The 27,495-nt window shown below is 35.8% G+C and overlaps 1 protein-coding gene across 3 annotated transcripts in view; it reads left to right on the top strand.

The window, feature by feature from the left end:
* Positions 1-27,495, top strand: part of LOC120632281 (spastin) — a 29,123-nt gene that overhangs the window by 1,082 nt on the left and 546 nt on the right. For 2 of the 3 annotated variants that reach the window (XM_039902105.1, XM_039902107.1), the window contains 8 exons: positions 52-219; positions 20,393-20,580; positions 21,304-21,507; positions 22,004-22,118; positions 22,580-22,722; positions 24,359-24,549; positions 25,038-25,237; positions 26,884-27,060. In XM_039902105.1, coding sequence (XP_039758039.1) covers positions 52-219; positions 20,393-20,580; positions 21,304-21,507; positions 22,004-22,118; positions 22,580-22,722; positions 24,359-24,549; positions 25,038-25,237; positions 26,884-27,047 — 1,373 coding nt within the window. In that variant the 3' untranslated portion in view covers positions 27,048-27,060. The remainder of the gene's footprint in view (positions 1-51; positions 220-20,392; positions 20,581-21,303; positions 21,508-22,003; positions 22,119-22,579; positions 22,723-24,358; positions 24,550-25,037; positions 25,238-26,883; positions 27,061-27,495) is intronic. The other variant, XM_039902106.1, reaches the window with a different exon arrangement.

Here is a 27,495-nt window from a genome sequence, read left to right as displayed (position 1 = left end):
ACAATACTCTTTTAAAAGTTTAATAAAAGTAAATATTATCCCCCCATGTAGCAAACCTAGTCGCCCTCAGTAAATTGGGCCTAGAGAGTGAGCCCGAACGGAGCGACAAAAAGCCTACGGAGTCTCCTCTTAAGGCGCGCAGGCAATTAGAGAAGTCCAAGACAACGCTACTAGCACACACTGAAAGTAACAGTGGTCAAACAAAGCCACCAAATGAAGGTAGAATACCCATAGCTTTGCTTCGTTTGACATAACCTAATGCAAAGTTTTTAAAATATCACAAATATCACTTTAACCTGTGACATGTCATTAACACAAATTTATATTTAAATTTTAAATAATTGGAATGTTGTGTTTGCATGTGGGTTCACTGTGCTTACAATTTTTTTTTTATGCTTTGTGTGTTACCACTGTTCAGCTTCATTTGTTTGTACTAAAAAATATAGATAAGATAAATATAAATAGGAAATAATTCATAAAAGGTTTGGTTATAACATACCCCAAAATATATTTATTAATCAATGGAAACTCCGACCTTCCACTCGCTAACTATTGTGGTTATTGAGCCTCTGAAATTTGGCCATAGTTCACTTGCTTATCAGTGCAGTGTTTTTTCCTCCAAAATCTAATAACCAATAATAAGATTTACTATGTGCCAAATGACAACATTTTTTAATTAAAAATTTTATGAATTGTTGTGGGGATACATGAGCAAAAATACTCACATAAAAACTATTCAAAATTTTCGAGCATTAGTCACATTTTAATTAGGGTTATGGTAGCAGCTTAATTTTATGAAAAATTACTGTTCCAGACTAACCATCCTACTAAATATCCTTATTAGTTATATTATATACATGCTGTTTCAAATAGCTACAGGCTACCACTTAGTTGTGTTCTATAAGAAATTTTAAAAAGTTACTTAATTATACAAAACAAAATTAATTAAAATGCTGTAAGCATTGTAATTTTTCAGCAATTTGCAATAATATCAATATAAAACTTTAAAATACAATAGCCATGAGACATAAGAAATCCCGAAGTAAAAAATGTAGATACTGCTTAACATAGCATCAAAATCAGCTTATTACATTTTCAGAGACATGGTTGCACATGGTTGAAATTTAGCACTTGACCAGCATGATGGACTAAGGTTGTGGCTGGTTGGTAATGGGCTGATATGATGATTATTCACACTCCGAAATAATACCCTTAATGCTTTTTTGCATTACGGCTGTACCATAAAGACGCAAAGTTCTAGTCAGTACATTAATGAAACTATTGAAACACCAGGTAATTTCAAAGTGTACAGGTGCATGCTAAAAATATCTGCAGCTGTTCTAAAGAAATATATTGAAGTTTTAATTGTACTTATGCAATTGCAGCTTGTGCTATTTTGTATGATATGTTAGTAATTCTGAAAATGCAGAAACCATTTACATTTTTCTGTCCACATGTTGAATGAAAAAGCTGGTAGAGACAGCTGCTTTGTTTGCTAAACAAAAGACTTCATTCATTCAAATTGCAGATGCGTCATTTTAAAGCAAGCTGGTTTAGCATGCATAGTCGGTTTACAACCTTGTTTCAATGTATACATTCTAGGTTCGTGACAATTCAAGCATGGACAAGGATTCCTAGTACCTATTAGCATTTTGATATATTGCATTTGTTATACAAGTCTTGTTCATTATTCATTAACAGTGTGCAAGGTTTTATTGTTTACACACTCGTAACTTAGAAATATATTTACTACTAACTAATACCTGTGATAGGTCGCCCTAGTTTCAAGTTTTCAAAATCCCGCTTTAAACGTGTTTTATCGAAACTATAAAGTCCATCAGGATGAAAAGTATCTTTTGTGTAATGCCGTCAATATTAGAAACTGCTAAGCCGATCTTACAATATCGGTTTATTTTGGCAATATCGGATCTGTTGTGCATAGGTTTATCGTAAGAAGACATACCTACGATGATGTGTGTCTGTATGTTTGTTTGTTACCCTTGTTTGGCTCAACCGTTGAACAGATCTTAATTAAATTTCGCACTGAATGAACTGGAATCCTGGAGATGGACATACGATATTTATCCTGGAAAAGCGGCTGGTAAAAGTTATCCTCGCAAATTACAAAAATTGTCCGTAAAATAGGAGTTTCTCCAGGATTAAAGAGAAGCAAAATAAACGTAATATTAATATGGATTTCCAAGTCTATTCTTAAATACTGAAAAATCTAGGTAGGTATAATAACACCTTGATGTCGTAAGATATAATCCATCTTCCAATGGCTCCCAATTCGATTCGATTTCAGGAAAATCGATTATTACGATCTATTTGTCACCAAGTTGTCATCAATTCGCTTTGGGTTAATAGACACCGTTTTTGTAACGGTTACTTCTTGTTCCAATTTCAACCATTTGGATCATTCTACGGTGTTTTATATAAATATATTATTTTACTGTGTTTTTTTTTTGTTTAATAAAATCATAGTAAAATAATGGTCCAAAGAAGCAAAAACCTCACTCAATTCGTAAAACTATTCATTTCTAAAGTTAAGTTATAAGTTATGAAAGATTTTCATATTTTTCCGTAGACTGCGACAAGAAATTTTATTCTTTCGAGCGAGCCTTGCTCTTTTGTTACGGTGGAAGAAGTTTTTTGTCTTATTTTTTTCTATATTTAATGCGAAACCTTTCCGGCGCAAGTTCTGCGTATCCGGCAAAATCCAGCGTAAACCAGTTCGAGGCCCGATCTCATTAAATATCCCTATGCCCAGCTCTTGTAAGTTAATGCGCTGAAGATAATAATAGGTGATGGTGAGGTTTTCACTTGTGAAAGTGTCTTTAAATCGACAAACGAGGTTTGACCCGAACTGACAAACAAACGACGGTAGACAAAAGCTTGAAGCTAAAAAGATTCGCCAAAGCTGACATAGTTTTTATTTCGAGTTGATCGTTTGTTACGAACTCGTCACCAATTCGCTGTGGCTTAAAATAGGTACCTTTGTAACGGGCTCTTACTCAAGTTTCAGACATTCGTATCACTTTACGACTCATATTCTAAGTATAGCGGCAGCCTATTTCTCTTTCACGAAGAAGAAAAAGACTTCTCCCTCAGTATTGTGAAGATATGAGCGTATGATTCAATTCGTGTTTTGCTTACGTCGTTTTGTACTTCGTTTAAAATAGGTGTTCCTGAATTTGAACAAGTAAACTTCTTTTCTTTGCTTTGAATTTGAATTAAGTTTCTGGATATGCAACGATGTATCCATGTATTAATTGTAATAAAATTAATTTTTCATGTTACTATTATACAAGAACCCAACGACATCGATTTTCTTTTTTAATAATAAAATTGTCCTCAGTCTGTGTCGAATAGCGGAAAAGCCTCACTCAGCTGTTGCTGAAAAGGTTTTGAGTACGTAATTCAACGCCGTTCGACCGTTCCCTATTACGTAAAATTGTGAAAAGGTTTTTCGCACTTTGCTGGGAAAAATTATGTAGTAAAATATTTAACGGCGTGATTATGCATTTTAAAGTTTAGACCTGAGTTGAAACGTCTATACTGAAAACTTTAGAAATGTAATAGAATTGAATATTTCCCAGAACTTTATAGTTTTGTAATAAGTCATTTAACTAGCTATAACAATTCGCGACAATATTCTTCGAGGAAAGAACGATAAAGATTTTCTAGATTCGAAGAGTAAAAGTCTAGTGTTAAAAACTAATAATTCGGGAACCAAAATACCTATAAACATTAAAAAAAATCGACGGATAACGGAAACTATTGTAAGAGACTACTGCCTTCATTAACTACTGAACCTTTAATTTTGAACCGGTACCCGATAGCCAGTATAGAGTATCCTAAGCTCGGTATAGGGAGAAAGCGGTGGAGCGCAAACAGTGGGCCGGCCGTTTCCGTTTGACTCGTATTCCCACAATGGGATCACGTTACGGATGGTCAGGCGCCACCCGCTTCATTAGTTCACTTGGCGACAACGGTTTTTATGCACGTATATGTATTATACGTAGGGACTTAAAATATGTTCGCGGCCATGACATTGTTTTGTACAGTTGAGATTGCTGGCAATCCAGTGTTTCAATATTTATTGTAAGTAACCTTTGTTCATAAACCAATATCAAATCACATGTGTGTATTGCGCTTTGTCTTCACTTTCTCAGGGTTAGTACTCTTAGTTTAAGATTTGAACGCTCTATAATTTGTCCGTTACAGAGTATCAGGGACAGTGCGTTACAGGAGACACTCTGTAGCGCTAGAATAAGGAATCTATGTACCTTGCTTTGCAGCTCAAATTCGTCCACACTTATCAACCGCAAGGATTACAGATTACCTACCCTTAAACTACTTCTACTCCTACTTCTACTAGTTCTACTCGTTCATTAACATGAATCTGCAATAAGTAGAATAGTGTGATTTAACTACGCTTCTTTTAGGATTATTCTGAGGGAAAAGTCTGAGTGGCAATGTCAAAATCTGGATATACACCTTTCGAATTTCCTTCTGCTTGATGCCTTATTTTTACTTATGCCCCTTCGCATTATAACTTAAACACGTTTTCTGATTTTCCCTGTAAGAATTATTAAAAATTGAGTTTAGTCCACGTTTCTAGTTCAAATAAAGATGATAATAAATTATTATCATTTCGTAGATAAATCCCTGGAGATCTTCAACGTTTGATAAATAAAGCGGGTACGAATTTAAACTACTTACAACATGACAGTTTTATATGTCGGCTTAACCCCATTTTATTAATAGATAGCAAACCGTCCGCGAATTCGTTCGCTTAAAATAGGGCTTATGGATCAATAGATTTGACCGCTCCGATATAACTTCATCATCAGAGGAATTCATTACGATAGACTTGTACTATATATATGTACGTTTAATGAATTCCTCTCAATCTCTTTACTAGAGTAACAGAAATAAATGGAAGAAATGGCTTCCATTAAAAAAAGAAAGCTTTGCAAAGTTCTAATTCAGCATTGGTTCTCAAGCCTACCCAACTTATTTTGAAAATGAGTCGATGACGTTAATATATTTTACAATATATTTTACAGATTTAAAATTAGGTATCAACCCGGATAACTACACGTCTCGGGTCTCCTCCGGGACTGAGAATGGTTGAGGCTCTAGAATTTATTGAAACGCAATAACACATAATATATGCGTTGCAACACTATATAACTCCAAAAGTTTAATGGTGTGTGCAGGGTATCAAACTCGGTCTGTCTGTCTGTGAGAGAAAAGCTATATTGTATATTCGTGTAGTTGTCGCAAATTATAGCATAATGTTAATTGTATATCATGCAGGAATTACGCAAAGTTCTCCGTCCAGTGTTTCACCCTTTTACGGATTGAATTTCATTTATCCCTTTTCAGTCTGTGAATCATATCTGTTTTCTATGTTTAGTGTTTGAGTTCAGGGTTAATGATTCAGACACGGTCACTTATCTAGGTAATATGAAATAAGAGTGCATATATTTTACTGGTCTGTTCTGTTATTGAACGGATCTAAAGCTACTTATCATGGCTCATCATATTACCGGAATAGAACGTTAGTAGTGCTTTTGTTTATTTTCTACTGGCTGTTGCTCCCAGTTTTCACCCGCGAACGAAAAGTAATATTAAAGAGGTTTCCCGCGACTTCGTCCGAGATAAGTTTCCACACATTTGTTGTACACAATGTTACCTGACCGCCCGTGCTATATCTGTTCGGCTCCTAAGGGTGGCGTAATGTTAAATAGCCCAAAACCTTCTTCATGTTTCGGGCTACCAAATAAAATATGGATTTCTGTAATCAGACTGGTAGTTCCAAATATTAGCGCTTTCAAACAAGTTTTTAAGATTTATTATTATGTGTTTTAAATCTGTAACTATCATACATTTCCTTTAAATTATTGCCCGTAATTGGACTTATTTAAATAGCCTATATTCTATACCCTTGATCAAAAACTTCTACCAAATGCCAAATATAACTTCTATAATTTGACTGGTAGTTCAAAAGCCTAGTGGAAGTCAAACAAAACTTTTAAGATTTATAATTACGTATTTCAAAATCTATAACTATCATACATTTGCTTTGCTATTGTTGCCAGTCAGTAGGTTTACTTTTAATCGTCAGCCTTAGCCTTATAGATAAGATTAGAAACAACTTCTTTCACGATGTTTTCTTCTTCCTAGTTCCTCTTACGCGTAAACTGATAGTAAAAATATTGCGTTACGTATTTCGTATACCGTATCGTATGTAAGTGAAATTGCGCAGAAATAAAAGTATATGTATTGATGTTTTTTTATATTTGTATTGATTCGATTCGCTTCTACTGCTGTCGTATAAATCAAACGTGAAACATCCACTATTTCCTCTGAGTGCTATTTTGTATCTACATACTTATAGCGAATTGTTTTGTTTTGGCTGCAGCGGTTCGTAGTCGAACCAAATATTCATTATCATTATCAATATTATCATCATTTAAATGATATAGTACAGAATTTGTATAGCCAGATATTAAAGTTTTTATTTTTCATATTAAATAAATCAGTCCTTTTCTTCTATTCCTGATCCAAATATCTATTCTTATAATAAATCTGTAACTGGAAGATTTCTGTGCATTTAATATATTTTGAAAATTTTGACCGGGGGATGCCTTATAATCGATACTGACAGACACCAAACTAACTCCAAAACAGATTTTTATTTAATTTCTGTCTGTCTGTCTGTCTGTTCGTCTGTCTGTCTGTCTGTCTGTCTGTTCGTCTGTCTGTCTGTCTGTCTGTTCGTCTGTCTGTCTGTCCGTCTGTCTGTCTGTCTGTCTGCCTGTCTGTCTGTTTGTCCGGGCATCACGTGAAAACTACTGAACAGATTCAAATAAAATTTGGTATAGTTGTAGCTGATATTCTGGGTAAACATATAGGATACTTTTTCTCCCGATAAACAGTAAGTTTCTTCCGGGAAATGGGATGAAATTTTTAATCAATATTACTTCATACCTCCGTTAAATTTGAAACGATTGTTATAATTTTTTTTTATTTGAAAGTGTATACTATTAATGTGTTGTGTAACTTTAATGAAGATCTGATAAATATTGTCGGAGATAAAGGACATAACTCTTCACACATAACACACGTCGCAAGGCATATGGGACAACGTTCGAATGCATGCGTACCATTTTGGAATAGCTCACAGGCTTCTTTTTATCCCGGTAAAGCAAACAGTTCCTACAGGATAGCATCGCTATTTTTTCCGCATTTGTCTTTCAAAATCCGCGCAACGGAGTTTTAGATTGACGAGGTTTTTTTAGATAGGCATAGTTGAAATATTAAAAATATCCTTTTTGAGAGATTCCGATGCGTGCGATGCGTGAACGGTAATCGTTACGCTAAACGACGGAAATATGTAGTAAGTATATCGGAATTGTTTCTTTAAAGTTCTATAAAACAGTCTGCGACAACATGCGACTACTTTTTGAAGTTGACTAATTCTCAGACGAAGTCGCGCGGGTCCGCTAGTATACTAAATGCTATGCTAATGCTCCCCCAACATCCAGTCTTCTACTGTTAAAAATTATCTGGTCTACTCTTTGAAAAGAGAGACTGTAAGAGCTAGGGCCCTTGGTACTGTTCCAAGGTTTAAACGACTTTTCTCATGCTTGTGGTAGCAATCGGGACTGAAGGCTTAAATTGATGTCGTAATCATCAATGCCTATAATCCTAACGTCGTGTCGGGCTAGCATTGAGAACTTTTTGACAGTATAAACTATATTTAACCCGACATGGCAATCTCAAACAGGACCTCGATCAGCAATCCAACATGCTATACTAAAAGAAAGAAACGAAGCTGCTGTGCATATAAACGAAATCATTTCAGTTAGTTTGAACACGTATATTTGGAAAACATCGGGTGCTTATTAAAATATATAAACGCGGTAGGCAGAGATAAAAACCACAAATTTCACTGTTCGATTTCCATTTATCTGTCGTAATAGGCTACTCTCTGTCTATATAATAAACGCTGGGCTTAATCTATACCTACTAATATTTAATACATTAAATCTTTTGTATGTGTGTATGTTAATGTTGGAACGGATAAATCAAAACTAAGTAACCGGTTTCATTCATTCTTTCACTATTTTATCAGAAAGCTGTTTTCTTCTGATTTCATTCCAAAATTATGGTATTTCTAAAGTAAGCCAGAAGAAATAGCGCTTACGAGCTGCTTTAATCACGGAGTGTCTTACTCGTCACAAGTAAATACCATGCACTACAAAGAAAAATCCTTACTTCTTACCGCATTTAATTGCAAAGCATAATCAAAAAATAAAATAAAACTCGTAGTTAACCTGTGAAGCTTGGTGAGTTAACGTCTAAAAGCACGCGGTTATTAAACTATAATTTTATAACATTAAGTTACGCCCCTTAATTAGTGTGAGTGAAACCGCATGGAATAATAATAATTTATATTGAATTTGCAGTGTAACCTAATCTGAATAATTTAACATTCGCCCCCGCAGCATTTAAATGATTGAAAGCGGTTATTTCAATTTGCTATGATAGTAACTAAACTAGCATTTAACTAATTTAGCGTGAGTTCTAGGAGTTGGGATCTAATAGCAAGTTGAAATTTCTTGCGCTCGACAATAAACAGTGTTATTGCCCTCACCTTCATTGACGTAGTTTGGCGAGCTGTTTATTTAACGCTAGCCGCGGTCTGTCATATCGTCCTGGCACATTTTCTGTATTCCAATGAGATAAGGAATTGCCGTGCCGTGCTCATGGAATCTGAGACTTTTAGACATTTTGCTAAAACTGAATTTCAGATTTGCCCTGCATCTGCAAAAGGACGTTTCACTTTAGTACACAAATAGGAAAAAAAAAAGTAAGCGACGTAGGTAGAGGTCCTTTTGCAAATGCAGAACAGGTCTGAAACTCAGTTTTAGGAAAATGGCCAGTCTTTTACATTAGCACGCTCAAGCTAACATCGAGGTTAGTATAAAATTGATTAACTCCTAATAACAAGACGCTTTTATCTCTCGGAAGACCAAATAATAATTATCAGCTATTAATTTTGGAAAAGAGCAACTGTTTAGTTTTTTTTCAGCTTCTCGGTTAAATTTGCTTTTCAAACCGAAGGTAGAGTCACTAAAAATTAACAGACTAGACGTTTCAAAACTGTTTACATTAACCCTACTTGATTATTATTCATATAATAATTTCTTCAATCAGTTAACTCATTTATACGTCCCTTTAACATAAATTCAGATTTATAAGTTTGCTCTAAAACATTTTTGAATTGAAATAATACATAACATTTTTTTAAATTGCAAAATATCATGAATATATTAAGATACATCAAAAACCTTATTGCTCACGTCAATGACCCACGAAAAGTTTATTCAGCTATTCTTCTCATATTTGCTTCAAAGGAATCGATTCTCCTTCAAAGAAAACACTTTTACACCCCTGTTTCAAAGGATTTCTTTACGTCGATTTTTATAATACAGCTCGTGCAAATTTTTACAGAGCATTGACAAACTAATGGACTGTCTGATTTAAATATTAATTACTAGACTTTAAAAAATCTTAATTCGTAGTGAAATATTGTTCTCATGTTTTGGTATACTTTTAACTAAAATAATATAAACCTTAAAAACTAAGAAAATATAAATACCTATAGTTATCTTTTTGTATTTTGACATTGGACACGCAGAAACTACGTATACAAAGGTCTCTTTTAATCGATAAAGGTCGTTCGTTCTTCGAGATGGTCCCGTACGCACTTAATAAAAAAATATATATCAACTTAATAAAATGAATCAATCAGTTAGTAATTGTATTCAATAATTTTATCAGCTTCGTCGTTTCACGAACCGTTTATTTATCTAACATGATAAATGCTCTGTATTTCGCCTATATATTGCGCAAGAAGTACCATGTTATAATACCTACCTACTTATCTGCATTTAACGTCCATAAAACCTACCTTATAGGGCGCGTGCAAACAATAGTATGTTGCCCGCAATATGTTAGAGAATGAGTCATCTAATAAGAAATGTTCCATAGGTACCTAGTAGGTACTACCAGCTTTTGTTTTTATTCGTCTGAATTATATATTTCTTCTGTCTAGAAATAACTGAACCCTTATAATGGAAACCTCTTCTTTGTTGTCCGTTAGTGGATTGTTGGAATCAATTCGAAAAGTATTAGTTTGATCATCACTTATCACCAGGTCAGATGGCAGTAAAGTATCAGCTTGTAATAAAATATCTTGGTGCAACGTGGGTTTAAATTTTATACAATTTAAAAATACCTTTTTTCCGACCTCCCTGACGTATGCTTTTATCGTACAGTGCACTATCTGGACCCGAGTTTCCTCACCCTCTTCTACATTTTTGGTTCGATTGCGATTGGCCGCCGCGCCGTCTAGACACTAGACTCTAGACTCGAAAAGCTTTGTCTCTCCTGTCTGTTTACTAATAATATGAGCCCAATATGTTTTGTCGTACTCTCTCCATGACTAGTTGAGAAACTTATGCATTTGTTACACAAAGTGCAATATATATGGACAGGGATAAAGGTGAAAATTAAAACAATTTCAATTCTGTAAATATATTGTTTTAACGACTCGAAACAGATATCGAAACTAAGGTTGTTTAGATGAAAGATCTGATTGCCTTGCCGCCTGCTGAGTTTGAAATGACGAAATTAGTATAACCCTTCACTACAGATTACAATGATATGGTCTTACCTTTTTAATCCAAACTGTCTAAATAATGCTGGCTTAAAACTTTCCACAGACCTCGAATCAATTAATATCGAGTGTACAGAAAACTTCCTTCACCAGATAGATATGTTTAGGTTAACATATCCGATCCTTTCCTTAACTATTATTTATGAACTACTTTCACTAAATAAAAATTCTTGTGAATTTTTGATTTCAGACCACCCTGCTAAGTAATATGGATTCTTCTTGAACTTTACAAATAGCCCCTCGGACAACAAAGAATTTCGTATTTCAAATAGAGATTGCTTTGAGCTCGTTATGAGATTTAATCTCAAACAATTTTCGTGTCGTTTCACGGCCCTTTGTCTAGAGACGTCTCTTTGTTCGCAATATAGACGTAACCATAAAAAATATGCTGAATAAAAACTATGCAACCTTGCCCGTAAAGATAGTTTTGTGATGTTTGTAACTATGAAGATTACTTTCGAATTACTGAACCTTAACCTCTAAAAGTCAGATCATTATCATGGTCATTGTCATCGTAACAAACGTAAGACATTTTTTTTTAAATAAATAAATATTCTATGACAATACACGCATTGCCATCTAATCATATATAAAAAGGTGGGTACTAAGATGGCTGATATATATTTCCATTCATAATACACATAAATACTTATAATATACAGATAAACACCTAGACACTGAAAAACATTCAAGTTCATCACACGTTTTCCGTTATCGATCGTCCTAGCTATTTGGTACCTGAAAAAATTCAAGATACTATCTATACATATCCACAGATCGCTCTCCTGCATTGGAAATGCCTTGTGACTTTTGAGTCTGATCTCTATCTGACTTATATGATATAGGACGATTACCTTAACCTTTGAGGAAGTATATTTGTGGCTAGTATTCAGACATTAACCAAGCCTGATGATTTTCAAGTAGTATACTCATTACCCATGGATGTACCTGTATATAGATCCGTTATATATACCTGTTTAATAAGACCATTGAAAATATTTTCAGAGCAATAGCGAAAGTTATAATGCAACATGAAACATTTTGTTGTTAAAACCGATCATCAACGGACGCTATACGATCGAAAAAAGAGAGATTCGTTGAAAGTGAAAATAATATCAATATACACGTTAATTAAAACATCGCATCATCTAGAAACAGCTTTTATCCTGTGACTATTTTTTGTGTAAAGTAACCAAGACATGATATTTATATGAGCATAATGAATATTTCAATATAAAAATGAAAGTTGTTGAGCTACCTGTAGAAGATAGCCACCAAGAAATTAGCATATTATTAACATTGATTCTTTTCGAATGTCTAAAAGGTAGGTAATTAACACCTGAATGTTACACCCTAGTGTCACTGAACACTTGATTAGTAAAAAGGTACCTTACGTTTTATATAATTTTCTCGACTTTCCTGACGATTCGAACTTTAGGAAATAAATCGTCTAGTACAACTATTAACTAAACCGTAAAAATATCCTTATTCATAATTACTACGTTACTTTTTTTTAAATGTGGAGTTTTTAATCGCAATGTAATAAACCTCTTACGAATGGGGCAATTATTTTTAACGTGTAAGTTGTAGGTCACAGTTGTCATCCTTAACAAAATAAATCGTCGTGGGTGGATTTTGTTGAGAAATTTAAAAGGCTTCGGGCGTTATGTTATTTAATCTTTAAAAATTGCAGCAACGTGTGTCGCCCAATATGCGTCCCAATTTCGCAACACGTGCACGTAAACCAGGGTACGACCGAACTTCGTTAATATAAATGCAGAATAATAAATAAATATACTTAACACATCGTCATCTAGCCCCAAAGTAAGCATAGCTTGTGTTATGGGTACTAAGATTACTGAGGCATATTTTAAGGAATAATAGATACATCAATACTTATAATATACAGATAAACACCCAGACACTGAAAAATATTCATGATCATCACACCAACATTTTCCAGTTGTGGGCATTGAACCCAATGCCTTTGACTCAGAAAGCAGGGTCGCCGCCTACTGCGCCAGTCGGCCGTTGAAGAATCGATACTATCAACGCTGACATTTTTTGGCCTGATATGAAAACGCGGGAGTTTTCTTTATGCCATGAAAAACAAAAGAAATAAGGCTTACTAAGGGCACAAAGTATAACAAACAACTAAATTAGTATATTGACGGCCGATTGGCGCAGTGGGCAGCGACCCTGTTTGCCGAGCCAAGGCCGTGGGTTCGATTCCCACAACTGGACAATGTTTTTGTGATGAACATGAATGTTTTTCAGTGTCTGGGTGTTTATCTATATATTATAAGTATTTATGTATATTATTCATATAATCATCAGTCATCTTAGTACCCATAACACAAGCTATGCTTACTTTGGGGCTAGATGGCGATGTGTGTATTGTCGTAGAATTTTTTTTTTTTTATAGGAAAATGATACTTAACACGCCTCAGGTTAATGAACACAGGACAGCGTTTTGTAGGACGTGTTGCTTGGATGCCTTGCGAAGTGTTGCTCTGATTATAGCCGATGGTTTTCCACTTACCATCAGATGGTAAATCTGAATCATCCGAAAAAGAAGCGCATTATCAACTTCAGCAGATTCTAAAATTGTAAAAGTCAATATAGAAAAAGCAACCCTACATCGAGTGGTATTTCATCGGGTATTATCGATAACTCGTTCCACCGTCATTAAATTAATGCGGAAAAATTCGTTTTGCCTGCTACATGTGCTGCTCGTAAATGAATTACTCTAGGGACCTCCACATCCACTTCACTTACGTTACTATTCTAGGTTGTTAGTCCGTTTTGTTTTTTGCTTTTAAAAAAATATATAAATTAAAAAAAATTAAACCTTTGACTTTGAATATAGTGTTCATTATTCTACCAGTCCAAGATATTTCATTTGATTTGATATTTTATTTGATGCACTGGCCGCACACATACATACAAACCCACACACACACACACACACATTCACTCACTCTCTCACACACACACACACACACACGCTAAGCTGTTGCCTTCGTCTTCATCCGATTTACAGTTTTGTAAATATTCCGCGGAAACCTTTTGTTTTCATGGGTTAAGTATTACCCTATGACCGTCTTAAGGCCATGCTGAATTTCGCCAAGATGTGTTTAATGTTTTATTAAACCGTTAATAATCGTCCTTTAACAAATAAGCCAAGGTATTTGTTTTAAATATTTAATATCCATTGGTTCTCCAACGCATGGTATCTCCATAAAAAAATCATCAAGATTGGTTTAGTAGTTGAGCTGAACATCCACCCGTTTTGACCTCTCCGGTCATCAATTATAAAGTTAGATTTGACGGCCGACTGGCTCGGTGGGCAGCGACCCTGCTGAGTGCCAGGCTGTGGATTCGATTCCCACAACTGGAAAATGTTTCTGTGATGAACATGAATGTTTTTCAGTGTCTGGGTGTTCTTCTGTATATTATATAGTATTTATTAATATTATTCACAAAACTATGCATCAGTTATCTTAGTACCCATAACACAAGCTACGCTAGTACTAAGTATATTTATTTTAATATTTTAAATGAAAATCTTTTGTTCTCTGGTCAAACAAGGCATTTTAACGATAAGTATTTAATACCCCACAGGCGTATGTAAAAGTAAAAATTAAAATATTGGATATTGCTTTTGAGTCCCGTTCAAATCGGTGGCGTGCATAAAGGGTATGCACAAGGTATGCAGATGATACAAAATGAAGTAAATCTCCAGTACGAGTTATAAAAAATTTAAGGATAGGCATTGTAAGAGTTATAAATAGCCTACCTTTAAGTATTTATAACGCGTAACGCGAGATTTTCTTAATTTTATACCGTCTGCAAATTCTGTGCATACCCTCTATGCACGCCACTGGACTCACTTCAAATATATGTATTAGGTATATATTTTCTATACATATTGGGTCCCAGATTTACATTATATTTGTAAATTTTGAGTTACCTCAAAAGATTTACAGAAGGAGAAAATTTAATTTCAACTAAGTCTTGTTCCGCTCGATCACAGTTAAACTTCAATTAAAAACCTCTTGTACTTTCTGGTAGCTTTGTACAAGTAAACAAAACAAGCTTTCACTCTAATGCAGTGTGGAGTGACGATTGAATCGTCGCCTCTTGATCGAGACATCGTAATCGGTTCGATATTAAGTGGTGGGCGGAGTGGGCGAATCGCAAGGTCTTTTACACGTCGAAAACTTAAATTGCATAAATTAATATTGATGACATTTTCAATATATTTTTATAATTGGTAGTTACATAATAAAAAGTCATAGCCAACATCGATGTTGGGATAAATACCTGGAGCCTTTATCACTTTATGCAGCAGGTTCGATTTCCGCGAAAGGCAACAGAAACGTTTTTTAAATTAAATTTTTTTCTTTATACTTTCAAAAATCATGCATTCATGTCAATTTAGTTTACCTTACAGAGTTACAGTGGATATCTTAAAAATCACCATTTATAATATACCTAGGCTTCAGATCGATTGTTGAGTGCAGACTATCGATATCGACCAGGTTCAAACCTAAGCAAGGGTGCAAAATAAATACACGAAAGATTTCGCGTAATCTTTACATAGTGTACGTTGTTTTAATAGATCCTATTGCATAAGTCAACTTAACTTGTCTTAACTTTATATTTTAATAAAACATTACATAAGGGATGGATTCTTCGCACCCTTAAGCGTCGAATTATATCTGGGTTATTCCTTTTAAACGTTACTTATTGAAATTAAAATAAAATAACAATAATTTTAAAAGGAATGTATATAAGTATAGGTACCTAGTTTCAGGACACACATATATTAAAAGCAAATACAGACTTCCTAAGAGAGCACGTCCCGGTAAATGGACGCGTACCTGTAGTTTATGTAACCTCCACTGCCACTAATATGTACAACAGCGAAAAGAGTTATAGAAAACTATTTCTACTTTCTCGTGACCACGGAGAAAGATTTATTTTCTTTTATGACGATTAATTAAAATATGAGTGGGCGACACTAGTGCCACCAATATCCACTTTCCATTGAGTAAGTATACACTTAGTACGAATTCGCAAACAGTATTGTTACTCGTTAAGCACTTACGTTTACAAATAAGGAAATAGTATATCAAATTGTACACCAAGCCGTACTGGCTCAGCGTGGTGGACCACGGCCTTAACCCTCCTCATGTGTGGGAGACCCGTGCCCTGCAGTGGACCGGTAATGGGTTGATATGGAGATATTCTCAAATTACAATGAGCCATCTATTCCAATATAATTTTCTTCAACTTCATTGTGGTCGTCCAGATCCGAGCCTCAAAGGATGTTTTTGTTAATCGACTACAAGTTATTCCTTTTTAAGTGATGGTGAAGTCATATCCAGGCTGATCTGTTTATTGCGCCCCTATAATGATGTTATTTGTTTTTTTACAAAACCCGAAGAGTCGCTTAAGCAACTAGCCTGTTTAGCAGTTGCTTGGAAACATGTATATAATCTGAAAAAAAAAGTGTTTCTTATTGTTGTTGTTACGTGTTTCTATTACAATAATAATATATTCGAAAACCATCGGCCATCAATATTTGCAAATCGTACTAAGGGGCCTACTCGTAAGTGAGAAGATAACTTATTACTGTCATTCAAAAGAATTAATTTCGAGTTAAAGTAATGAACTGCAATTTCGTATAATTTTATCGATTGATTTTTCTATGACCTCTTTTGTCGATTACTTTGATAGATCACTTCGAAGGCCTTTTACTTTTTTGACTGTTTCAACAAAAGTAGACTGTAGATAAGAATTATACATAAATTCTTTTTCGTTCTTTGGAATAGTAATGAGTAATATTTGATCTTCATCTAGTAGTATAAAGAGGTAGGTATTAGTTTTTGCCTGTTTTAAGAAATCATCATCACTTCCAGTATAATAATGTGCCACAGACGGGCAAAGGCCAGTTTCATTGAAGGGCACTAACCCACCACGCCACAGTGCGGATTGGTGGGTTCTAAACTACCAGTTATTATCGCTTATGGTATAACCCACCGCGATGGCGTAAAGTTTTTGAAAAAAATACTTTTAAACTATGTTCCTAACTATGCCCGAAGAAGAAAAAACTAAGTAAGCATTTGTTATCTTTATTCAATTTTTTTATATTATTATATAAATATAGGTTTGCACTTGAATATATAATACGACTCCTGTGAACTCCTATACAACTGATACGAGAAGTGTGCGAGTTAATTCAGATTTGGACCCTACACAGTACACCAACAATATTACAATCACAAATACTTTAAGCTAGACACTTTACAGTCTTCACTGTAGCATCATCCTCATCACTTCAACCGATTGAAGTCCACTGCTGGACATAGAGAGTTTGTAGAGAGTTCCAAAATCCACGGTCCTGGGCCGCTTGTTTCCACCGGCTCTCAGCGACTCGTTTGATGTCGTCTGTCCACCTCGTTTGGGGTCGACCAACGCTGCGTTTACCTGTGCGGGGTCGCCATTCCAACAACTTGAAACCCCAGCGTCCATCGGTTCTCCGAGCTATGTGCCCCGCCCATTTCCACTTCAGATTTGCAACTCGCTGAGCTATTGTCGGATCTCCTCATTTCTGATTTGATCACGTAGAGATACCCCCAACATTGCTCTTTCCATCGCCCGCTGAGTGATTCTCAAAGCAAATTGTTTGTGACACAGAAAAAGTGTATTAGAAGCATCTTTCTTATACCTAGAGCCAACGGATTCCTGCAGACCAATATTTCAAAAACACAATCTCCTTACTCTGCCTTGTCTGTATATCTACGAAATATCAGTCTTCGTTCATCGCCACCACGAGGAATAAAATTCCGCTGTGCAACTATAAATATAAATTAAAACAAACCGCAAAATCCCCCTTTTGTGCGTTAAAATATACAATAAATTAGATGCAGGTCTAAAAAATCACCCTACGCGTTTTTTTAAGAAAAATCTGGCGCATTGGCTGTGTACAAAATGTTTCTATCGAATATCCGAGTATCTGACTTCGAATTAAATATGATATTATTATGATAACATTGATATTACCTGTATAATTTAATAAATACTGTATAACTTTTCAATGCTTGCTCAACAAGATTATGCAGACATGTGTAATGATTGTTCTTGTTATGCACTTTACATTTCGCATGCTTAATAGTAGAATATGGAGGAATGTTATATTATAATAAGACCCTATGTAAGCTCATATTCAGCGAATAAAATTTCATTTCATTTCATTTCTGAGACTTCTTATGAGGCCCATAGTAAGCGACCACTTTCGGATGCGTAAGTCATCACTGGCAACACGCACTGTTCGAAGACTTTGGTCTTCAGGCACTGAGGGATTTAGGACGAAAATATGTCTCGAAGTTTCCCGAACGCTGCCCATCCCAGTTGGATTCGGCGGTTTACCTCTTTCACTTCACTGTATATAACTGATTTATCAACGGGTATTAGTAGAAATCAAACATTAAACAAAACATACTAGACGAATGACTAATGGGGACCCTATATAGAATGTCGACGCGACGCGACGTCTGGAGTTTATTATTATGGGCCTGTTATACGCGCAAGTTTTCCTTCCCGTCCACATATGCAGATTGTTATTACTGGATTTGGATGCCTACTTGTTGGGTTCAAATTTATCAAACCGCGTCCTTAGGTCAGTTGGTCAATAACAAGTAAATTACTGTTGTGGAACTAACATTACAGGTCAGATACCTACCTACTTACAAAGGCCACGGAAAGGTTTAAAGACAGAGCCGGTCCTTTACAGACGTCCTTTGAACGTCAAAGAATTGCGTTACAAATCCACATTCTTAACGACATTTCGGGTTACAAAGCGTATTAAGGTTAACTTATAAGGAAAACAATAAAATATTGTACGGGAGCTATGGTGATTTGCTCGATCGTAACAACAGGAATAGGAAGATCTTCCTCCGAGCGGTTGTTTGCGCTTGGGGACCGAGGTCCGACCATTCATTTTTGGAAGTCGTATACTTAGTCATTTTATGTGGCACGATGCAGGATCTTTGTAGCGCCATCTAGTATGGTAATGTGGAGACCGCCACAATATTATGAATACATAAGCATGTCTGTTTCTTTCTCCTTCCTTCACGCCTTAACTAAGCAACCAATCAAAATTTATTTCCATTTTTGGCATAGATTTAATTAAAAGGATGGAGAGTAAATATGCTACTTTATATCCCAGGGGGACAAACAAGGATGAACGTAGGCAACAGCTTGTTTAAAAATAAAGATTTCCTGATAAAGTTAACGTTTAGCGGGTAATATATAAATACTTCTTTCTTAGTATAAGTTACACATAATAATATACTAACAAAAAAGTTTTTATTTTTTTAAGTATGAGCGAAAAGCTTATATTAAATTTCTTTTAACCTATATCCTATACAATATGTGCTAAATATCTATATTCGCCTAAACATAATAGCTACACGGATTATTTTTTTATACAGTATTACTGCTCATCACTCCTGTTTTTCTTCTTTGTTAAAAGGTAACATCCTTTTAACAAAGAAGAAAAACAGGAGTGGTTTTAAATTAAACTGGAATTCATAGTCAACAAAGAGGCTCGTAGTGCCCGATTCAAAAGCCATGCGGCGAATTCAACTTTAATGCATTTAATAGACATTTCTCGAATTTCGCCCTAAACCTAGTGTGACATTGAGAGTCACTGCTCAAATCGAAACCTTGATACCAAAAGCATCTACCTACCAGTTGTACAACTCTACGTAGAATACTTAAGTGTACGTAACCTCAGTTCAGCGATGGTTAAGCGAAATCCACACGTACAAAACACTGCCTACAGTAAATATATTTTCATACACTTAAACCATCCTGGATATTCTCTCATCGGCCTGCAGCTTGATTCAATCTGCAGTTAGTACGTGTCAACACACGATCCAATTTAAATGTCTAACCTGAATCGACGTACCGCTGGTGGTTAGCGGAGGTTTGTTGTCATTGCGTCAACAAAAGTTATACATTTTTTTTAGTCATCCTGGGTATTTTAAGACCACCATATAGACGGTCCAATCGGATTAATCTACGATCGAATCTTGAAATTTGGGGCGTATTCATCATCATCATCCTATTTCTCTGCTGGCCTCTGTTATCCTGATTTATAAGACCCACCACGCTGATCTAATAAGTCTACAGGCCAATTTACTATCTCAGTTGACACCAAATTTAGCTAGCCACTATAGAAAGTTACCATAAAATAAAGCCCAAACCATTATTATAGGTATGTGTAATTGTACCTGCCAACCGAGATGAAATTATCTCAGTTGGAAACTTAGGTTTCAGAAAGCAAAATATGAATTTAACAGGTTATTAGCTGGCGAATTCCAACAGTGGCTAGCTAAATCTGGTATCAAATCGAACAGTAAATCGGCCAGCTGATGGACGATGACCGACAGGACTGCTTAAAAAGCTAAAAAGGCGAGGGCCGACACTTTCCTATTTTCGGGCTGGTAATAAGAATTTTTAGCATTATAAACCCTAACAATTCTTGGGTTTAAGTACAAGCGTAATATCTGACGAAGGTCTAGTCATAGTGGTTGTAACATGAATTGTTTAATATTAAAGTCGCAGGTCGAAAGTTAACAACTGCTGGTCGCCGAGTGCCCAGCGGTGGAGGGCCACTGATGAAGTCTCAAACCTTGCCGCGGTCTATGGGCAGATCGTCCTCGCAGCCGAATAGTTCCAACGGGGGCTACAGCAGATACCCCGTGAAACCGGCCTCTACACCGCCCGCTGTTAAACGACAGTTATCTGTAAGTAAAATTAGTTTTAAGGTTCAGATTCTAACCTTTTCTGAAAATTTACTCAGTTGGCTCTGATTTTATGTAATAATCTCGTTTTTTATTAGTAGGTAACAATTATATATATTTTATACTTAAATATTATATTGGTCACACAAATTGGCATGTCATGTCATTCATCTCATCATCGTCGTTAAGTTTACCTTAAAACTTTGCCTCAATCATTACAAAATTCTAAAACAAATACCCGCAAGTTTAAAAAAATATAACTGTAATGTTTCTGTTCGTATAATATGTCTCCCATTTACTAATATAGGAACTACAATCATATTAAATAATATATCAACATAATATTAAATTTATTATTGCCTTTTAACTACTCCCGATAGTCTATTTTTTTCTAACTGCTCACATCCATAGCGATTGAATGCAAAAGCTTCATAGAAAAATGAACCTTAAGTGCCTCGTTTGAAAAACATACATTCTCTATCCGCGCTTTGAATGTTATAGTTGTTCCGCTAGAAGTGCTAATTGTAAAAGTTTTGACAAATTGAAGCTTTAAATCAAAGACTTTATGGTCCTTTTTAGCCTGAAACTAGAGTGTTTCGGTGCTCAATATGTACCCTCATATTGTAATTGTGTGTGTGTTTTTTGTTAAACCTTTATTAAGCTTCCTCCTCACGCCACTAACCATTCCATCGCCATTAACATCGCAACTTCTCCTCTCATGACTAGAGCGCATACCAGGTGCCAGTGAACGGGTCGCCAGTGAGACGAGTCGTTGGAGGAGGCTCTCAGAGAGGGACGCCCACCAGAAGTAGAACTCCACAGCCAACGCTCGCAGTACGAGGCGTCGACCCCAAACTGGTTCAACTTATACTGGACGAGATTGTGGAAGGTGGTCCGAAAGTAAATTGGGATGATATTACTGGTCAAGAGGTGAGTTTCTCGACGAAGATTTAATTAAACAGAAATAAATAAAATAGTAAGTCTGTTGGTCTGAGCTTATTTTTGAAACGGCTGAACCAATTTTGACGGGCTTTTCACTGGCAGCAGGTTTTACCACGTGTGATTATATCACGATTACTCTATTATTCACTCCTCTACCTCATTTCACACGCAGACATACTCAGACTGAATTCTCTAGTTTGATTGGCGTCACAATACTTCTATAATAGAGGTGATCTGTTTCCACCGTTGAAAGATGAAACGGCTAAAAATGTTTCTTTCCTAGGCGGACTCATAAAGGTACTTAAATACTTACAATATACAGATAAACACCCAGACATAGAAAAACATTCATGAACATCACAGAAACATTTTCCAGTTATTGGAATCTAACACACAGTCTTGGATTCAAAAAGCAGGGCTACTGTCCACTGCGCCAATCGGCTGCCTTACTTATTAGTAATATTAACAGGAATGTTTCTTATAGGCGGCCAAGCAAGCTTTACAAGAGATGGTGGTGCTGCCATCGTTAAGACCGGAACTTTTTACGGGATTAAGATCACCAGCTAAAGGGTTACTGCTCTTTGGCCCTCCAGGCAATGGTAATTAATTTATAAGTTTCAAAAACCGGTTTCGAAATAACGAACATTCGTTATTTTGGAACCGGAATTTAAACCATAATCCATAAAAATACCAACAAGATAAATATCTCTCTATATTCTGTCGATGTAGGTTAAGAAAGAAAAGTAAACAATCACTAAGGAATCGGAAAACATATAATATTTCATTTTTAATTCTGTAGAAGTTTAAATTACATGTTTAGGTTAAAACATAGTTTGTTTCGTGAATCACCTCATCCGTTAAATCCGTTATATTAATAAACCTGGCGTAACGTCAGAATATTTCCACAGTGTTTTGTCACATTTCCACTGACAGCACCTTTCAAATGTCTGAACCTGACGAACACAGTGTAACAATTCCAACGCTACACCACTTTTATTAAAAGTAAACTTTATAAGAATATAATATACTTACTGAAACTTACTTTTGACTTTAACAACAGGTAAGACGCTCCTGGCGCGATGCGTGGCAGCAGAATGCTCTGCGACATTTTTCTCTATATCTGCCGCAACATTAACAAGCAAGTACGTGGGTGATGGAGAGAAAATGGTACGAGCACTGTTCCAAGTGGCCAGGGAACTTCAGGTGAGTTCTACATTTAGCTTCCGTATTCTTTAACTTTTCTGGCAGTTGCGAACCGATCGCAATCTGTCAGTTCTATATATAAATGCGATTTGCATCAGCTGCAGTCAAATTATTATACGCTATGTGAAAATTGGGCTGTTTGGCAATCTGTCTGGAAATTTGCATAATACAGCGGTCTCTTTAGTTTTGCAAAATTAGCTAAGAGCCCGCGACGATTGTAAGAGCTGAAAAATTTTCTGTGTATGTGCGCAATACAAGAACGATGTTTTGACCGTGGTGGCTTTTACAAATAGTTAGAAAACATGCATTTTGCACTTCTAATTCATTTAAAACATTATTCTGATGGTTTATATCTATTATATATAGTTCCAGTGTCACGACGTTTGTCCGGGATGTATATATTATATCATCTTCCTCCTATATGCCTACCCTGGTCAAAAGTTTTCGTGCCACTGCTACAAGCAGCTCCATAAATTATTATATGACAGTATGAGCCAATAAATAATTATTTATTATTGCTTGACTCAGTATTCGAACCCATATCCTTATGATCCGTAGACGACCATGTTAACGACTAGAACAATAATGCAGTTGAAAGCATCGTACTTCTAGAATTCACGAAGTGCGGTTATTAAAAATAATACCAACGCTAACTTAACGATCTACAGCTGCAGAAAATAATATTTGAAACTATAATAATACAAAACAATTTTAACTGACAGGTGGACACAAATAATACTATGTTAAGAGTTCATAAATGTCTAAGCTACATACCCAAAGCTAAACTCAACTACAGATGAGAATGCGACCGATTTTAGCAAAACTGCATATCACTTTCGCCACATTGGCATTGTTCAGAGCTTTCTGTTTGAACGATTTGTGTTTGCTAGACTTCTGCATTCAGATCTTTTTCCAGCTTTGGCGCGTTTCCAACATTGTTATGTTTATGAAGGTTGTATTCCATTCTGTCAAAAATGCAGTAAACGTGCATTTTAAAAAAATAACTGAAGAAGAACTGCATAAATTACCGTTTAGTAATTATCAGCTCAAAAACACACGCGGCCTTTACTTCACAGTATTGCGCGTGACTTGCACCGATTTATATCTTGCTATAATCAGTAATGTGAAATTCCATAGAAGAATATAAAGCATTGTGTAACTATACAAAACAATGTTTATTAGTCAGTGTTATGTTATAATCAGGGTATAAATCTTCTTTACTTACTACATAACATACAAAATGTGGATTATCTCCATGCCGCTTAATCAATCAAATCATCATCGTTATCAACCTATTACTGCACAAACTACAATTTTGGATTGATTTTTGGCAAGTGTATATTGGTAGACCACACACGCCTTCGAGAATTATGGAGAACGTCTGTCTTGTCAATACAAGTAACATGAAATGACTTAAAACGCACAAACTCCTTCCCCGCAATGGAAGCCGGAGTCCTTATAACTGACTATCCAACCAAAACCGAGCCTTAATTTTTATATGTACAGTTTGACTGGACTTAATATCGTCAGATAATAAAAACTTAATACGCACGCCAGCAAATTTAATTTTAATTACTTATCGATATTAATTAAGAATGTGTTCTTTGTATTAAATACTTTAATTTATTCTTAAAAGCCGTCAATAATATTCGTGGACGAAGTAGACTCGCTTCTCTGCGAGCGATCGTCGGGAGAACACGAGGCGTCCAGGCGCTTGAAGACGGAATTTCTTGTGGAGTTCGACGGTCTTCCGGCCGCTGGGGCGGATAGGCTTATAGTTATGGCAGCTACTAACAGACCGCAGGAGCTGGATGAGGCTGCGTTAAGGTAACTAGATGTTTTAATAACTTAACAAAATCCAAAAACTTGTAGTTAAAAATCGTTTGACTAACCATCGCTTTTGACTGAACAATAAAGTTTCTTGCTCTCGCAAATTTAGCTTTTAGTTTTGTGTAAATTTCAAGTTCAAACAGTGTCTTTTGATCCCACTTCTGATTTTCAACTAAAGGTATTTTGCTGATTAATACGTAAGTGCGTTGGTTAAGTTGCCCTTCCTGTCTCACAAAAACAGAACAGATCGACGTGACTTTTTTTCGTAGAGATAGATAATGGACCGGAGAGGCAATACCGAGGGTACCTATGGAATGAAAACGCAATTCTGTGAAGAAATTCTTCATGCAAAACTGAACGGATTGTAATTGAATTTTATCATAGCAAAATCCTACCTATTTGAGTGCAGTAACATTTTCATATTTCGCGTTACACGGAAATGACATTTGGTATATAGAGAACATGTTTTTTTTTTTAATTCGCAGGAGGTTTCCAAAGCGAGTATACGTGTCATTGCCAGACGCGAGAACACGTGGTGCACTTCTACGGCGCGTTTTAGCGCGAGGAGCTGCGGCGTCATCACTAACGGATGATGAGATAGCGAGGTTGGGTGCCCTGACTGATGGCTACTCGGGCAGTGACCTTACTGCGTTGTGCCGCGACGCTGCTCTAGGGCCCATTAGAGGTAGGTATTATACTTCCTGTGATCAAGGGCGATTATACCCAAAGTGAGCCCTGGGGGTTATATAATGGCCTTCAGGTCGACATTGGTCAACCAAAATTGGGGGACAAGAAATGGGAATGGAGATCAACGTTTGTGGCTCTCCGTTAATTAGCGAGTAGCTCGTAAATTTAATCTAGGTAATGCATGAATGTACTGATTAGAACTTTAAATCTTTTAAAATGATAAGTATTATATCAGCAGTAAAACCACATTTGTAGTAGTTGAATTTTTGCGAAAATTCATTAGCTTCTCTACCAAAAATTTGGTGGTCCACGAGTTTATAAAGTTTGGGCACTTCTGATCGAATGGTTAGTATGTTTGGATTCCAGAACACGCTGTAACTTGAGATTTCTACTCAGGAAATCTTAGTAACCAAATTGATGTTGTCCATCCGCCAGCCTCGGAAAGCACGTTAAGTCGCAGTTTTTTATCACTAACATAAGACATTATATCATATTTTAGTGATAAAATCAATATAAAACAGCTGGATCAACGTTCTCAATTGTGTGTTCTCTTATTTTTCTGTACCCAACATTGATTAGGCTGTGTAGGATAATGGTGATAATCAAGAGACCTAAAATTGTACTTCACATTTCGTGTTCTAGGTAAATCTGAAATGCTTTTAGCGACTTTAACGCTTGGCAATGCGCCAGCGTTTATCGCTAATGTTACGGTAGAATTTTCTAAGCTACCTCATGTGCTGTTCGCGACTTCTCGATTGCTTTCTCGAAATATAACATTTAAGTCTAAGTGAACCTTTCTAACATGTTCTCGATATTTAACAACTACGTTGAAAATATTGATGAAAATAGTTCGTGGACGGTTGAGTTGACTCATTGAGTTATTTTATTACTGTGGATTATGGACTGGGTCATTTAAAACGAAATCGCACAGATTTTATAGTTCCAAAACGTTAAAAGAGCACCAGGCGGGAGTACCCAGTCTAGCCACCATGTTTATATCTGCCACCAAGCAGCATTGCTTCGGTCCGGACTGAAGGGCGTTGTTGCCTGTTAATTACAGGCACATGGGACTTAACATCCTACTAGATTACGCTACAGTCGCTTTAAGACTGATGTAAAAGGCATATACCAAATTTCGGCATCGATGGTAGGAGAGCCGTAGCTTAATTGGAAAAAGCGCTCAGGCCGTGATTGCCAGAGAGTCGCAGGATCAAATCCTGTCGGTTCCGAAAATTTTTATATGCAAATTAAATTTATAAAATTAATAATTCCTCCAAGTGTAGGTATAACACTAATAAAAAATTATAAAGTTAAGCCATAAGTTGATGGACACTGGGCAGTACTTTGTAGCACGTATGGACACACCAATTTTATGAGTAGTAAAATTCAGTACCATAGTTTTCAAAACTGGCTTACGAAATTGACTTAACCTTTCTGGGGCCTGGGCCTCTTTACCGTAAAATTTCGATTAAAGTGTGGTTTCTGGTTAAATACATCCTTTCTTGTTTCCGTATTTTAAATTTAATTCTTAATGTTTTCTGCGTCCAGGCCGGACGCAGAAAACATTAAGAATTAAATCATTTTGAATTTTCATAGACAAAAACTCCAAAAGTTCTAAACTTAAATTAATTCTTCTTGTTGCAGAGTTGGACCCGGAGGAAGTAAAATGCTTAGATCTCTCACTCGTTCGAAGCATCACCTTCCAAGACTTTATGGATGCGCTGAAGAGGATTCGGCCGTCTGTTTCACCGCATAGTCTCGTCGCTTATGAAAAATGGTCTGTGCAATACGGTGAACTAGGAGTTTAAACTTTATATACAGGTAATAAGATTACATTTGTGTTGTCGCACATTGCATTTGTGTTTAAAGGTCCATCGTATCTTCATCATCGTATAGCTTAACTTTAAGGGGTACTTATAAATAATTAATTATTACTTAAGAAGAAATCATAGTTTAACCGATTCGATCAGCAACCGACAAAAAAAAAATTCGTATTGTGTAGCTCAAAGTCAGCTGCAAACATTTGTTATAAAAAAATCTATAATCAAAACTTCATTCTTTTCTAATTAATACCTGTTCAATGCCTATAAGATTAAGTTAAGTGGCTGAAAATCAATTATGTCGAATTGATTTTAATTTTTAAGACATAAAATTATTCAATTTAATTGACGGCCGACTGGGCAGCGGCCCTGCTTTCTGAGCCCTAGGATGTGTGATGAACCTAAATGTTTTTCAGTGTCTGGGTGTTTATCTGTA

Source organism: Pararge aegeria, chromosome 19, assembly GCF_905163445.1.
Source record: "Pararge aegeria chromosome 19, ilParAegt1.1, whole genome shotgun sequence".
Lineage (NCBI taxonomy): Eukaryota > Metazoa > Arthropoda > Insecta > Lepidoptera > Nymphalidae > Pararge > Pararge aegeria.
This window is presented reverse-complemented; position numbering and strand designations above follow the sequence as displayed.